At 48.1% G+C, this 16,887-nt stretch overlaps 1 protein-coding gene across 3 annotated transcripts in view; it reads right to left on the bottom strand.

Moving 5' to 3' along the window:
- Window positions 1-16,479, bottom strand: part of NOL10 (nucleolar protein 10) — a 93,873-nt gene extending 77,394 nt beyond the window's left edge. The window contains exons 1-5 of one of the 3 annotated variants that reach the window (XM_037894060.2): window positions 16,238-16,479; window positions 7,597-7,642; window positions 4,851-4,949; window positions 3,629-3,706; window positions 2,212-2,249 (exon numbers count right to left, since the gene is read on the bottom strand). In XM_037894060.2, coding sequence (XP_037749988.1) covers window positions 2,212-2,249; window positions 3,629-3,706; window positions 4,851-4,949; window positions 7,597-7,642; window positions 16,238-16,303 — 327 coding nt within the window. In that variant the 5' untranslated portion in view covers window positions 16,304-16,479. Of the gene's footprint in view, window positions 1-1,063; window positions 1,190-2,211; window positions 2,250-3,628; window positions 3,707-4,850; window positions 4,950-7,596; window positions 7,643-16,237 lie in introns of those variants that run through there. The other 2 variants (XM_037894061.2, XM_037894062.2) reach the window with 2 other exon arrangements.
- Window positions 16,480-16,887: the final 408 nt, after the last annotated feature.

The raw sequence follows: 16,887 nt of genomic DNA, 5'->3' as shown, positions 1-16,887 counted from the left end.
TCCTTTATTAATAAATAGATCCAACTCAGTGGAACTTTTTTATATTAGTTTTCCCTTAGCATCATGTCAGTTTCTGCCACCACTGAGTTATTCCTAGAAAATAAAACCACTGGATGACAAGACCAACTTCCCTAATGTATCTGGCTACTGGTACGGGTAACAGACAAATGGAAAGACAACCTTCTTTGAAAAGGTCAGGGAACAAAAACACCGTTCCTTACTAAACCTACACAGTGAGTCATAAAAACATCAAATAGTAAATACTTCCAGAGTAATGCCTCTTTGATTAAAAATATCTTGAATGCACTACTAATTTAAATGGTGACAGGTTTCAGAGTGGTAGCCGTGTTACTCTGTATCAGCAAAAAAAACTAGGAGTACTTGTGGCACTTTAGAGACTAACAAATTTATTTGGGCATAAGCTTTCATGGGCGAATGAAGTGGGTTTTAGCCCACGAAAGCTTATGCCGAAATAAATTTGTTAGTCTCTAACGTGCCACAAGTACTCCTAGGTTTTTTTGCTAATTTAAAGTAGGTAGGATTATTTGGACTGGTTTTCAGTTTTTCTCCTTATTGATTATATAGTATGTTTTTGGATAATAAAGTTAAAAAAAGACATACAAAAAGGAAAATATGGAGTTAGACAAGTTCTCTAAATAGTTTTTCTACATCTGAATATATTGGCAATTTCAGCTAAACACAAAAAAGCAAGACTATATTTAGTAACCAGACAGGAAACTAATTTGTAAACAAAAATGTCCTCTGATAACCTTACAAGTTCTTTTTTCAGTCCTTAAGATGGCCAGCATTTTCTCTTAGGCTTTGTCTAGAAAGCTACATTGGTCACAGGTATGAAAAAAATCACACCTCTGACCAACACAGCTATGCCAACATAAACCCCAGTGTAGACGCAGCTACGTCAATGGAAGAGTGCTTCCATCAATGCAGCTAACATCGCTCGGGACGCGGTGTTCCTACACCAACAGAAAACCCCTTTCTGTCAACGTACGCTGCGTCTACACTACTGGACTATGCCACTATAGTCTCCATAGTGTAGACGTACCTTTAGAGAGAAAGCAGGTGGAAGATTGCTGTAACTCATAGAATCAGTTCCCTCCTTTTCCCCTTCAATGCTGACACAGTTATTCTTAGTTATCTAGCAGGTGGCAGAATTTTAGACATTCTGAATCTAGAAAAGCAACAAGATTACGTATCCAATAAAATGGCAATGTCTGTCCAGGGAAACGGAGGTCCTGATTCAGCAAGGTACTTAAGCATATGTCTAAATTTAAACATCTGAGTAGTCTTATTGAAGTCAACAAAATTACTCACATGCTTAACATTAAACACATGTTAACAACTTGATCAATTAGCACCTTAAATACATTCACATTTAAAGGAACAGTCAATTTGAAAAAAAAAATCACATTTCTGTCTGAAAAATTTGTACCTACCTTGTAGTTGTGAATGACTGTGACTAAGGCTATGTCTATATTTACAGTGGTGTGTAGAGAATAGCCCCCTAGCACGGGTATAAACAGTACTGTAGATGGTGAGGAATTGCTTAGGCGAGTAAAGACGCACCAGAATCGTGGGAGTATCTATCCTACACAGCTCTTTACACACTTGAGAAATGCCTCCCATATCTACCCTGCTATTTTTAGCAGTGTACTGCCTTGCCCCTTTCCTGCTGCGGGAGCCTTTCCCTGTCAAAGTTGAAGGCTCTGGCAGCAGGGAAAGGGGAGAAGCAGTGAGGAGAGGACCATCCACTGTCACGTGTAGCTGTACACTGCAGTGTGGATGCAGCCTGCTAGTCACTGAGGCATATAGGAACACATACCCGATACACTGTTACTAATATAGACGAAGCCTAAAATGTCTATAACTGAAAGAAATTAGTAAAGACATTTCCTTCTTTTTCACATTTCATTTTTTTGTATTTTTGACCAAACTTTGCATTAACTTCCAGTTTTGTTCTTTGTCCTGTATCCTGACTATTCAGGAGAAGACATCCAAACAACAGAGGCAGAAAAAAATAAAACATTTTAAAGATCATTTTAAAGAGTCAGGACATGCTATTTAAAGAAACTGGACTTTCATTTTTTTAACTCATCAACTTCAAAAGTTTGTATTGGCAGTATCCCTTTAATACATAGAAGTCTAAAATAATTCAGTTCTCAATAGACATTAAAAATAAAATATTAAACATACCTTTGAGTAATCATCTGATAAAATATCAAATGTAACCACTGGGGAGGAGGAGGAATAAAGGAAGTTTAAGAATCAATTATGTAAACATGATTTACAAACAGTGACCTAGATCTTTGATGCTTAACTTTCATCATGTAAGTAGTTCACACTGACGTCAATGCGTTATGTATGCAATCTTTAATTACATGATCAAATACTTCATATACTTTTCTAAAGCCTTAGAGATACACATGTAGCATCTCGTAATGTTTTATCATTCTTGTAAGCAATGTATTTTCCTTAAAATAATACTCAAGTATATCTTTTTTGACTCAGTCTAGTTAGATGCTAGTTAAGTCAGAGAAAGGCAATTTTTTTTGGTGAATTTAGGCAGCTTTTATATGCCAGCAGGTGTCCACTATTAAACTGTTGTACTTACTCTGAAGGAGTTCTTTGTAAATTAATGACTTTCACAGATTGTTTTTCTGGAATACTAGAAGACTATACACGTGTTTAAAACAAATGGAGATGTAATCATGAAATTAAAGGTTATCATAACGAATATGCACAAAGTACAACCTTGCCTTTGTCATATCTTGAGCACTTAACCACACAACTTTAACAATATCTTAATTTAGTTTTTTAGATGAAATTATTTATTCATTTCTAGTAGCACTCACAACATGTAAAGTGCTTTTCAGATAGGAAAGAAGGCAAATAAGCTCAAATTCCATTCAGAATGTAAGCAATTAACATATAATTAATAACCTTAGCTTGCTTACAGATTTAAATTTGATACCGAATAAAAAAAATTAAAGCTTTTTACAGTTTTCTAGAACACTAACTAGATTGATTCACTTGGAAAGAAGAAACTGCAATACTGGTGTGACAGTTTCTACTATTCAAGACAGGAGTAGGCAAATTAGTAAGTTTTACTCTGTACTTATTGCTTTTCTTGATAGCTGATTAGATAAAGGTTATTTGATTAGATTTTTTTTGTAATTAAAAAAAAAATTTGTAAAAGGCCAGCCAGCCATCTAGGATTGATGGCTCACTTTCTAGCAATCTTATTGATTACAGAAATCCCATTTGGGTTGACCAAAGATACATATGGACATTTGGATCTAACAATTACCAAGAAAAGTGCAATGTAAAACCTTATGATCTTACAAACTTAAGTTACAAGGTAAATCAGATAGCCTGTGCTTTGCTTTAGATATGTTATTTAAGTTCTCACAGATTGCAAAATGCTTTACAACATACGTTAAGTAACATTATCCCCCTTTTACAGATGGGAAAATGGAGGTACGAAAAAGTGACTTGCATAAATCACAACAAGTTAATGACAGAACACAGGTCTCTTTACTCCACTTCAGTGCTCTACTCACAGGTCTACACTGTTTCCCATATACAGTTTAAAGCCATATCATTTACTGACCTTCAGAATCCAAGCATCTTTCAAATTTCAGGGATAACTGATAGGTATCAAAACACCGGATCCTTGGCTTATATGTTCCTGCAAAACAGTTTTATCACTGACATAAGCAAACCAGAGAATATGTTTTCAAAACAATCAGTTAAACAGAGTCAGGTCTTAAGTATGCACAGTGTTTACTTTTGCCATTATTTCAACTGTTGGGACCTTTAGCCCTAGAAATCAATGGTAGCTGCTGAGTGCTTGCAACTTTTAAATATCATGCCACGTAGGGACATAACTTTAGGGACCCGTTTTTGAAAACCTTGATCTTGGTGCTGCAGATTTATTCTGAAAACCACACACAAACACATCTAAGCTGAAGATAACGGTCTCTGTGACTGGATTTAACAATAGTACCTTCTAATCAGTCTGAAAGGCTAAGCCTATGTACTGTATTAGATTGCTCAGGTCTGCTTAAATAACTAATTCTCAGTAGTTCTTTCTGTGAAGTTTAGTTGTAGTACTATACCTCCATCCTTTTAAAGAATACCAGATTAATTTAAAAGATGATATGATTATTATTCTTGTACAATAATCATAACAGGAGCATTTTAACCAAAATGGCTGAAGTACCCATAGAAAGGAATAGGAAGATAACATTTTCTTTACACTTTACCATTAAAGTGAGATTCATAACTAAAGACAACATTTACTGTTCATTCACCAAGTCAGACATGCAGCTATCATGTCTTAAAATAGTTCATTTAATATCAAATAATATATGGTTTACCTGGGCCAATCCATTAAATATTTAGAGTTTCACTGATTTTTTTTTTTTTCTTCAAATCAAAAGTAATCAAAACTAGGTTTCATTATTTATGCAAATTTGGATCAGTAAACAGTTTGGTGGCCACTGGGATTTTCAATCAATTAAACTTTAAAAACTTATTTTGAAAGCCAGATTCATACACATGTAATAGAAGTGTCAAGGGCAGCCTCCATTTGCAAAAAATAACTTAATTAAATTCTACAAATACCCTTGTGCTACAAAGAAGTGCTTCACGGAGCATCATGACATGTGAGCTACCAGGATCACCACCTGGTAACAGTAAGCTGAAAAAGCACCTATACACTGACACTTAAAAATTATCTAGAAAGTCTTCTCTCCATCAGTAAGGTAGCTCCAAGTCAAGGTTTTCTAATATTTTAGCCTTTAGCATACATAAACATTTAGTTAACTCACCAGCTGCCATAATATACTGTCCATCCCTTGATACCTTAATCTTTGTGCTAACTGTGGGCATGTCAAAGTCTTGAATAAGTTCAATTCTTCTGCGAACATCTGAACAGAAAACATTCCTATTAAAGAAAACTGGTAACATCTTTTGTTTGACAGGCAAAGTTTTCTAAGGCAGCATCATTAGTAACTAAACAAAGGACAAAAATCCTCATTTTAAGCATGATTAACATTTAATATAATGCTCCTGGGGGAATTCTGCGCAAAAAAATTAAAAATTCGGCACCAAAAAATTTAAAATTTGGTACAGAATATTTGAAATTCTGCATATTTTATTTGTCAAAATAACACAATATAATTAAGCCAGTTACAATTATTTTGGTAATTTGTTTCAAAATATCTGTCAGAAAGTATGTCTGTAACAACACAGACAAAAAAAAAAAAAAAAGATTCTGGTAATTTTTTTTTGACAGATTCCTTACGAGGCATATTAATACAGAACTTTGTGTAAGTCATTTAAGTTACAATACAGAATTGTATTTCCTGCACCTGTCAGAAGCAGTGCAAAGGCTTGGGGGAGTCAGGGAGTTGAGGGAGAGGGAAGGAGCCTAGGAGTGAACCTGGAGGGTGTTGGTGGGAGGTTTTTCTTTGCAGAGGTGGGGGGAAAGATTGTTAGGGTGTTGGGAAGCCTCCACCATGCAGACCCTGGCTGACCCCAAGCCTCTCTCATTCAGTCAGGCATGTCTGCCCCACCCCCGCCCCTCCCCCAGGCTCAACGCTATCACCCCACTAGTTCCTGAGCCCATGCTCCAGTCTGTCCCCCCCCCCCCCCGCCCCCGCACGAGCCATTCTGAACCCCAGTCTGTGACCCCCAGCAGCCCTGTGTGCCCCACTCTGTCCTAACCTAGCTCTGCAGGCAGGGTGCTGTGGTGAACTCTATTCCTGGGAGAATTCTGCAGCACCGGGCATAGAATTTTGTATTTTCCCACATAAAAAGCACTTTGCCTAAGAAGTGCTGCAGTTCCGCCTTTTGTCCACCAGAAGTCGCTGTGGCGCCGGAACAGCCAGCTGCTTTCATGCTGGCTGTTCTAGGGCCACAGCGGCCTCTTCTGGGCAAAAGGCGGAACTTCAGCACTTCTTAGGCAAAGTGCTTTTTATGTGGGAAAATACAAAATTATGTCAGGTTTCAGAGTAGCAGCCGTGTTAGTCTGTATCCGCAAAAAGAAAAGGAGTACTTGTGGCACCTTAGAGACTAACAAATTTATCTGAGCATAAGCTTTTGTGAGCTAAAGCTCACTTCATCGGATAATTTGTTAGTCTCTAAGGTGCCACAAGTACTCCTTTTCTTTTTACAAAATTATGTGAGACAAATGAATTCTGCTAGTCCACAGATGGGCAGAATTCCCCTAGGAATAATTAATACTGCTTCCAAAAATATGCTGAGTGATAAATTTACAGATCAGTAAATTCTGTGATTTTTCGGAAGTAGACTATATCAATATAGAACAAATCATGCCATTTCAGTTATGGTACATTAGTATAATTATAGTACAGACAGTGTGTTAAATAGCTTTTTACCTTATAAAGCAGAGACATTGTATAGTGCAGTGGTTCCCAACCTTTTTGGGCTGTAAATGTTTATAGCCTGTCATGACCCAGTAAATAATCTGGGAATGGAGGCCCTGGGGTAGTTTCCGGCAGATTCTGCCCAGCACTCACCCCACAGGGGCGGCTCTTGCAGCTCCTGTGCTGTGGGGCTGGCTGGGCGTGGCTCTCCACTCCAGGCATTGCAACTTCTAGGGTTGCAGTGAACTTGAGTGGCACCAGGACCCCGGAGGTTTCCTGGAGTAGGGAGGCAGCCCAGCCAGCTTCACAGGATTGTAGCCACACGAGTTGCCACACGACCCTCTGAAATATTCTGGCGAACGAATTTTGGGTCCCGACCCATGGGCTGAGAAACCCTGATATAGTGTATCATATTGCCCTCTGTTATGGATTCATGCAATAAAATCCAATATATATATCTATTTTAGCTTTCCGTATGGCAGTTATCACTATGGTATTTATACCAAAAACAAAAGAACATAAAAATCCAGAGTAAAAAGGTGTTTTTTTTTTCCTCCCGATCTCTAGGCAGAGGAGCATGACTACGCATGGGTAGGTATTTTTGTTTGCAGGTTTTTTTGTTTGCTGGGCATTTTTTAACAGCATAGAGTCTGGGACAAGAAGAGGAGGCTTCAACTCAAAATGTAAAATCCACATTTTAATTAAACAACAGATCTTGGTGACAGGACTTCTTGCTAGAAAAGAATGCTCTGATATCAGTACTCAGTGCTGAGAAATGTGAGTATAACCAACTGCATTGTCCTTGAGGATCATAATTGTCACATTTCTGATGCAGATATAATCTTACCATAATGTATATGTAAAAGGGTCCAGCATATATTCTGTCCCACTTCCTACAATGGCCAACACCTGATGCTTCATAGGAATTCAAGAACAACCCATAATTCATCCAGTCAACTGTACAATATTGCGCATGAGAAAGTTTAGTTCTTGACCCCATAATCTACAACAATTTACAGCTGTGCCTCTTCAATCCAAAGGTGGCTGCCAACTATCTACATACATAAGCAAGATATAATTGTAGCTCTTAAATCAGTTTGTAAAGTTTTTTGATCTACTTCTGGACTAGGATGCTATATAAATGCAACCCATTTTTACTGAACAGTATGTGTTAAGGACAACTTACCCACATTTTTCTTTTGTAGTGCTCTCTTCTTCCTATCGGAAAGCCACTGTAAGAAAAGGAAAATAATTGCTGTCAGTATTAAAGTGCTAGGAAAAGAGAGTGTGAGTTAGACTTTTCAAATTTGCCAGTGAAACAATGCTGGGATCTAACAGTCAAATTAATTCTTTTTCTGTTTATTGTGCTATGTATAGCAAAGCAAGCATTTCCATGAAGATATTTAATAATTTCACACTTAAGAAAAAAAGTAATTGAAAACTTGAGTGTGCTGTGAGTCTCTCAACACTCACCTGATTATTACAGCTTTTAAATTCAGAACGTTTATCTTTGCAATCAGAGCAGTTATACATTTTTTTTCCCACATAAAATCTTAAGAATCACAGCCTCCCTGTAGCGAGGCAGTGTGGCTCCCCGCTGCCCCGGAGAAGGTCGAGCCCCTCCAGCCACCAGAGTGGGCGGAGCCAGGAAGCTCTGAGCCCGCCCCTCAGGGGGACAGGTGGCAACCCGGAAGTAGAAAGGCGCAACCCGGAAGTATAAAGGTGGGACCTCCGTGCTCACTACAGGACCAGCTGCCGGGGAGGCCAGACGTAGCCAGCCTAGCCCGCAACTGGGAAAACCCAGGTCCACACCAAGACTGGCTGGACCTGCCCTGCGCCAGCTATCCAGGGGAGTTACCGGACCTGCCCTGCGCCAGCTATCCAGGGGAGTTACCAGTCCAGCCGCTTGTCCACTGCCCCGAGGAACCCATGATGCTGGACACCCCAGAGACCACTGCTGGGACCCAGGTACCAGAAGGAGGGGAGTTAGGAAGTAGCCTGGGGACAGCTGACCCTAGTCTGGCTGTAACTCTGCCAGAACCCATGTCAGTGTGTTACGGTCAGGATCCCCACTGACCCAGCAGCGGGTTGTTTGCTGCTGCTAGGGCCCCGGGCTGGGACGCAGTGGAGTGGGTGGGCCTGCGTCCTCCCTGCCACCCAACTCGTGGATGGCAATCTCCCCCTCTCCCAGGTCCTTGGAGGCCTGGGCTAATTCACACATGCTGTGTTGCTCAGCCCCTGCCCGAGGGCCTGAGCTACTGACTATTTGGTGCCCCGCCCAAACCTACAGTGCTCAGTCCAGTTACTGCAAGGGCTGCCGAGGGAGACTCCCATGGTCGGACAAATTCCCCAAAGTTAACTGTGTGTAGCGAGCCGGTGTGGCTCCCCGCCACCCCGGAGGGGGTTGAGCCCCGGCTCAGCCCCTTTACACGTGGTGGAGAATGCAGGCACGATCCCTCAGCCCCTGTGAGAAGGGGTTTGAGGGGGAGAGCCATGGAGATGGATCGACTAATTAAGCTCCTGATGGAGACCCAGGAGTGACAGCAAGCCGCTGCCCAGCTCCAGCAGCAGCTAGGAGCCCAGCTCCAGCAGTTAGTGACAGCATTACCGCGCCCCGCGGAACCGCAGCTGGGAAATGCGGCCGGGTCCTCACGCACCACAGTGCCAGTCCGGCTAACCAAGATGGGACCTGACTATGACCCCGAGGCTTTCTTGGTGACATTTGAACGGGTGGCGCTGGTTGCTGAGTGGGCCCCTGACCAATGGGCCACTCTTTTGGCCCCGTACTTGACCGGGACTGTCCAAACGGCATACCGGGGGCTGCCTACATATGAGGCAAGGGATTATAACCAGCTAAAAGCAGCGATCTTGGACGTCAGCCCAGACACCTTTTGACAGCGGTTCCGAAGTCAGACATACCACACAGGCACCCGACCCCAGCTGGTGGCCCAAACCCTGAAGGAAACGTGCAAGCGGTGGCTACAACCGGAGAGGAAGACGGCAGAGGAGGTCATGGAACAAGTCATTTTAAAACCGTTCGTGCACATCCTCCCGGCCTGAGGACGGGCCTGGGTGCTCCACCATCGGCCAGCAATGTTAGCAGCCGCCGTCACGCTGATGGAAGACTTCCTCGAGGCTGAAACGCTGGTGAGGCCCGTCATCCGAACCCAAACCCCTGGGCCAGAGCGCACTAACACCGAAAGAAAAGGGGGCACTCCGACCAAACGACGGAACCTCCCCCGCAGGCAAAAGGCTCACTCAGGGCCTCAGGCCAGACGCCCTGAGCTCCCCCCTCAACAAGGGTCTGCAACCACCATGCTGAATTTCCCAGGGACCAGTTGGAGTGCACCTAGGAGCCCATCAGGAGCCCCCACCCGGGGTGGTCGTCCTGAACTCGGGCCCTGCTTTCTATGTGGGAAGTATGGACATTTGCAGCGGGACTGCACAGAAATGGACTGCAGCTTCGGCCATGTCTGTGCGGGGGAAACCAGGGCCCGGCTACCACAGGCTCCCAAGATCACAGTGCCGGTAGCTGTCGGGGACCATCCCACCCAGTCCCTGCTAGACTCCAGCTGCGGGCAGACACTGATTCACCAGGCGTTGGGACCCCGGGTGGACCCCCACTTGGGAACAATTCAGCTGCAATGCATCCACAGCGATGTTCAGCCCTACCCCAGTGCCTGGATCCCATTGACAGTGGCCGGGGTCACCTGACGAATCGTTGTTGGCCTGGCCCCTCGACTTGCATACCCTGTGATCCTGGGGCAGGACTGGCCGCCTTCGAGGAGATCCTCCGCTCTACCCCGACGCTGGAAGGAGAATTTCCCAAGGCCCTACCGGAGGAGGAGGACGGGACCCAGGAACCCGGAGGAGGGACCGAGGAAACAGACGGCCCCCTGCTGAGACCCTCTGCCGAACCCCAACTCCATAGTGATTTTTGCCAGGACCAAAAAGCCGACCCCACCCTGAGCCAGGCCTTTGAATACCTAGCGGCCTTTGATGGGACTGTGGTCGACCCCCAGCGCACAATGCAGTGGCCCCACTTCGAGCTACGCTGGAACCATCTGTACCGGATTGACTGCGACCCCCGCACGAAGGAACCACGAACGCAGCTGCTGGTACCACGGTGTCACTGACGGGCTGTGATGAAGCTTGCGCATGACATCCCCACTGCCGGGCACTTAGGCCACGAAAAGACCCTCGCCCAGATTTTGACGCGGTTCTTCTGGCCTGGTGTTCACCAGGAAGTGAGGAACTACTGTAGCTCCTGCCCAGAGTGCCGGTTAGCCGCTCCCCCGCGAGTACCCAGGGCCCCTCTAGTTCCCATGCCCATAGTAGAGACACCATTCAAGCAAGTGACCATGGACCTGGTGGGCCCACTCCCGAAAAGTGCTTCAGGGTTCCGGTATGTCTTGGTCATCATTGACTACGCCACCCAGTTCCCGGAGGCCGTGCCATTGCGGAGCACCACCGCCCAGGCCATCGCTGGTGAACTGGTGAAGGTCTTTGCCCGAGTGGGCCTGCCCCGGGAAATCTTAACGGACCAAGGCACTAATTTCACCTCCCGGTTGTTGCAGTAGGTATGCAACCTCCTAGGGGTGAAACCATTACGCACCTCCGTCTATCACCCACAGATGGATGGCTGGTGGAATGGTTCAATCAGACCCTGAAGGAGATGTTGCAGAAGTTCCCCCCAGAGGAGCTATGCCGGTGGGACCAGCTGCTCCCTCCCTTGCTGCTAGCCATCCGAGAGGTACCCCAGTCGTTGACAAAGTTCTCCCCGTTTGAGCTGCTATATGGACGCCATCCATGGGGCCTGCTGGACCTCATGCAGGAAACATGGGAGCAGTCCCCTTCTCCAACCCAAGGCCTCCTGAAGTATGTCCTCCAGCTGCAGGAGTACCTCGCTCAGGCTGGAGCCGTAGCTCATAACAATTTGAAGGCCATGCAGGAGACACAGGAACAAACCTATAACCAGGACGCACAGGTGCGTGCCTTTGAACCGGGGGATCGGGTCCTGCGCCTCCTGCCATCGAGCGAGTCGAAGTTGCTGGCCCGCTGGCAGGGACCCTATGAGGTGGCTCGGAAGGTCGGGCCTGTCACCTACGAGATCTACCAGCCCAACCGGCGCAACAAGACCCAACTGTATCATGTGAATTTGTTGAAACCGTGACGACAACGGGAGGGTCTGCTGATTAACCCTTGCCTGCCAGAGCCAGAGTTGGGTCCCTGCACACCCCTGACTGAGGACAGCCCCCAGCTCGGCAATACCCTCATGGAGGAACAGCACAAGCAGGCTCAATGTCTACTACAGGCGTTCTGGAGAACCTTTACGGCCCTACCCGGTTATACGACCCTGGTCCATCACGCCATCCAGACCGAGCCGGGAAAGGTAATCTGGGAGACAACGAGGCCGCTGCCATACTGAATGCGACAGAAGGTGGAGGAAGAGGTACAGGCCATGCTAGCCTTAGGAGTCATTGAGCCATTGCAGAGTGAGTGGCGTAGCCCGGTAGTCTTTGTGCCCAAGCCCGACGGCACCTGGCGCATTTGTATAGACTTCCGGCGGGTGAACACCATCTCACGGTTCAATGCCTACCCTATGCCCCGTGTAGATGAACTGCTTGGCCGCCTGGGGGAGGCCCACTTCATTACCACCCTCGACCTCAGTAAAGGGTACTGGCGGATCCCGCTCGACTACACCTCTAAGGAGAAGACTGCATTCGCGACCCCCTTGGGACTCTACCAGTTTACCTGGATGCCTTTTGGCCTCCATGGGGCCCCGGCGACGTTCCAGCGACTGATGGATCTCCTGTTGCGATCCCGTCAAGCCTACGTGGTGGCCTATTTGGATGATGTCGTGATATACAGCCGCCACTGGGAGGACCACCTGGAACGCATAGCTGTGGTCCTGAGATCACTGCAGCAGGCGGGACTGACAGCCAACCCGAAAAAGTGTTGCATCGGGTGGCAGGAGGCCATGTACCTTGGGTACATCATAGGGAAAGGACGAGTGAGACCCCTCGTGGGGAAAGTGCAAGCCCTGGCAGCCTGTCCGCCTCCCACTACGAAACACCAAGTACAACAGTTCCTGGGGCTCACCAGCTACTATCAGCAGTTCATTCCACAATTTGCTTCCATCACAGGACTTTTGTCATAACAGGACTTTTGACGAACAGTCCCCGGCGAGTGCAATGGTCCCAAAACTGTGAAGACGTCTTTCAGACACTCCAGACGTGTCTCTGCCAGGAGCCAGTCCTATACAGTCCGGACTTTGACTGGGGGTTCATCCTCCACACCGATGCCTCGGAGGTGGGGCTCGGGGCTGTCCTATCCCAGGATGTGGATGGAGATGACAACCCGGTCCTATACCTCAGCCGAAAACTCTTCCCTTACGAGAAGAACTATGCTGTGATCGAGACGGAAGCACTCGCCGTGAAGTGGGCCTGTGACGCCCTGCGGTATTACCTCCTCGGGGCTCCATTTACGTTAGTCACAGACCATGCCCCCTCCCCAATGGTTAACAAAAATGAAGAACAACAACTATCGATTACTGCGGTGGTATCTGGCCTTACAGCCCTAAGCTTTCACCATCCGGCATAGGGCTGGTAAGGACCATGCGAACGCAGACTTTCTGTCCCACCTAGGAGGGATGGAAGAGTCTGACCCCGACGAGCGGGAGCCAGACTTGGGGGAGAGGGGGGTAGCGAGGTGGTGTGGCTCCCCAGAGAGGGTCGAGCCCCTCCAGCCACCAGAGTGGACGGAGCCAGGAAGCTCTGAGCCCGCCCCTCAGAGAGACAGGCGGCAACCCAGAAGTAGAAAGGTGGGCCCTCAGAGCTCACTACAGGACCAGCCGCCGGGGAGGCCAGACGTAGCCAGCCTAGCCCGCAACTGGGAAAACCCCACGGCCCCAGGTCCACACCAAGACTGGCTGGATCTGCCCTGCGCCAGCTATCCAGGGCAGTTACCAGTCCGGCCGCTTGTCCACTGCCCCGAGGAACCAATGGTGCTAGACCTCCCCGGAGATCACTGCCGGGACCCAGGTACCAGAAGGAGGGGAGTTAGGAAGTAGCCCGGGGACAGCTGACCCTAGTCTGGCTGTAATTCTGCCAGAACCCATGTCAGTGTGTTGCGGTCAGGATCCCCACTGACCCAGCAGCGGGTTGTTTGCTGCTGCTAGGGCCCCGGGCTGGGACGCAGTGGAGTGGGTGGGCCTGCGTCCCTCCTGCCACCCAACTCATGGATGGCAATCTCTCCCTCTTCCAGGTACTTGGAGGCCTGGGCTAATTCACACATGCTGTGTTGCTCAGCCCCTGCCTGAGGGCCTGAGCTACTGACTATTTGGTGCCCCGCCCTGACCCAGGACCTGGCCTACTAACATTGGGCTATTTGCTCAGCCCTGCCTGAGGGCCTGAGCTACTGACTATTAGGTGCCCCGCCCAGACCTACAGTGCTCAGTCCAGTTACCGCAAGGGCTGCCGAGGGAGACTCCAGCGGCCGGACAAATTCCCCAAAGATAACTCTGTGCAGTGAGCCAGTGTGGCTCCCCGCCGCGCGGGAGATGGTCGAGCACTGGCTTAGCCCCTTTACACTCCCAAAACCAGCTTTGCCGTCAACTCTAGCCTTGTCTAGATGAGGCTTTAAGATGTGCTGTTAGCACGTTCACTAATTAACTAACAAGTTTTAACAGTCTAGTGTAGACAAGGCTCCTACCTAGCTGTAACTCTAACAGTTTAGCACACGTTAAAGTATATAAACTTCATAGTCTACACTAAACTTTTCAAATGTATTAGTTAGCATGTGCTAGCTAACATACTGGCAACACAACTTTTATCTAAGTCTAAAAGCCCTACAAGTTACAATTCCAAGGATTAGGACAGCAGTCAAGAAAGAGACTAGGAATGGGGTGGGAGAGAATGATATAATCCACAAATATGTAAAAGGTTATTATTGGGGCAGTTAATTTAGGTAAAACAAGCACAGACTTCACTCAAAATTATTACAATTTTGTCATGAGACAAAATATTTTTTCTTCAGTTTTCTTCACTTTGTCCTATTCCTATTTGTCCACTCCACTTTGTCCTTGGGGGGAGGGATAGCTCAGTGGTTTGAGCACTGGCCTGCTAAACCCAGGGTTGTAAATTCAATCCTTGAGGGGGCCATTTGGGATCTGGGGCAAAAATTGGGGATTGGTCCTGCTTTGAGCAGGGGGTTGGACTAGATGACCTCCTGAGGTCCCTTCCAACCCTGATATTCTATGATTCTGTTTCTCAGATATCCGTGTGAGACACGGACAAAAATATTAAGGGGACACCATCAACTTAAAACCCAATTTTTAAGAACTACTACCACAATTTATAACATCTGTATGAACAGAGGAATTGCAGAGGTGGATCAGACCACAGGTACATCTAACCTAGTATCCTATCACCAACAGTAGTCAATACCATGAGCTTCGGAAGCGCTGCAAAAAAACCATGATGCAGGAAGGCATAAAAAAGGGGATAATCTACCCCGGCTCACCTTTCCCCAGCCTCTAATAGCTAGAGGTTGTCTTAATCTCTGAAGCCTGAGGTATTATATTTCTCCATAAACATTTACTTTTTAGAGGTTTTTACTAATATAATTCTGGATATTAATATTATCTGCATACAGGTCTAATCTCCTTCTGAAGGCTACTGAAACCTTGATCCCAGAGAGACTAGAGAAGAAAGTTCTAGGGCACCGGCTTTCAATCTGTGGTCCGCACACCCCTGCAAGTTCACTGACTATGGCTATGGCTACACTACAGAGCTTGCAGCTGCACCCCTGCTAGTGCAGACGCGCTAAGCTGATGGGAGAGAGCTCTCCCATCAACTCAATTACTCCAGTCCCCATGAGCAGTAACAGCTATGTCGTTGGGACAGCGCTGTCCACACCAGTGCTTGCGTTGGTGTAATATACTTCACTCAAGGGGGTAGCTTATTAGGGCTAGCGTACACTGGCAGCACTTTTAATGTGCCTTGTGTGGTGATGGCGCAGCGCCGGGAGAGAGTTCCCCCAGCGCTCTAAAAAAACCCACCTCAACAAGGGGCATGACGCCCAGTACTGGGGCACTGTTTATACTGGCGCTTTATAGCACTGCAACTTGCTGCGCTCCAGGGTGGGGGTTCACACCCCTGGGGGAGAAAGTTGCAGCGCTGTTAATTGCCAGTGCAGACAAACCCTTATTCACACCAGAGTGGCATAACTTATACAGACTTAAACTGTAGTGTGTACACAGCCCCAATCGCCACCTCCACTGGAAATTTGTTAGGGGATCTGCAACTGAAAAAAGGTTGAAAACCACTGATGTAGGGAGTTCTCTCCAGCCCGTTTGCACATTTGGCAGCAGGTTTTGTCGAGAAAGTTTCACCGTTTCGCCTGTTGTTCAAGCAGATCTTCAACCGAACAGAGGCAGGCTTTACAGAGCCAGAAAAACAGGCCTGAACACGCCCCCCCCCCCCAAACTGGCAGCTACAGCCGTTCTAGAAGAAACTCCGTCGCTCTGTCAGGTTCACGCACAAAGTTTAAAGGGGTTTCAGCAACCGTGTTCCCAGCCTGAGCGCCCCCTCCCCCGCCGACGTGGGCCCGGCCAGGAGGGGAGCGCCCAGGCGGCTGGGGAGGGGACATGAGACGGAGCAGAGGCAGCGGTTCCCCTGCCGCAGACACGCCTGTCCCGGTCCTGGAGGGGGAGCACGGGGGTGTTTTCCGAGCAGCTCCCCCCCCCGCGCCCCCCCACGCGGGAGCAGAGACTGCGCCAGGATCCCGCTGCGGGCAGCAGCGGGCGGGGGCCGCTCTTGTCTCACCTCGGGGAGGCTCCGGCCCGCGCTCAGGCTGTAGATCTTCACCTCGTTGAGGCTGGAGACCTGCATGGCCGCCGCCTTCTCTGACTGCCGGCCCGCGCCTCTCGCTCCGCTGGCGGGTGGCCGGCCAAGCGGCAGTCAGCGCACGCGACGGGATCAGCGACCCGGAAGGAATCCCTCGCGCCGGGACTTCCGGCTGCCCTTTGATCCGGTAGTGACGAGTGACGCCGCCCCGCGCCGAGGGGGCGGAAAGTAGCTGTTAGGTGCTGGTCCTCCAGATTCCTCCTTCCAGCCCGGCTCTCCCGGGGAGGCCTAGTCGGGACCCGCCCCGCCAGCGGCTGTCTGGCGCCTGCAGCGCGGGCCGGGGCCCTGAGCCGCTGGTTGTGGCTAGAGCCGCCCCGCCGAGCTGGGGCTGGCTGGGCCCGCGGGGGAGACCAGAGGGCGGGGAGGGCGCTAGAGGAGTCAGAGCCGGAGCGGGGGAAGCCCGCTAATGGGCGGGGGGGGGCCGCGGGCGGGAACTGAGAGCGCAACAGCTGGAGCGAAGCAGGGGGTACAAGTCACTGGAGGTGCCTGCAGCCCCAAGGGGCGAGTCAGGAAGCGGCAGCAGGATAAAGAGCGGGCCTGTCTCCTTATTTGCATTGCTGCAGGGCCAA

This window comes from Chelonia mydas, chromosome 3, assembly GCF_015237465.2.
Source record: "Chelonia mydas isolate rCheMyd1 chromosome 3, rCheMyd1.pri.v2, whole genome shotgun sequence".
Classification (NCBI taxonomy): domain Eukaryota; kingdom Metazoa; phylum Chordata; order Testudines; family Cheloniidae; genus Chelonia; species Chelonia mydas.
Note: the sequence above shows the minus strand (reverse complement) of the source record. Positions and strands in the feature narration are given on the sequence as shown.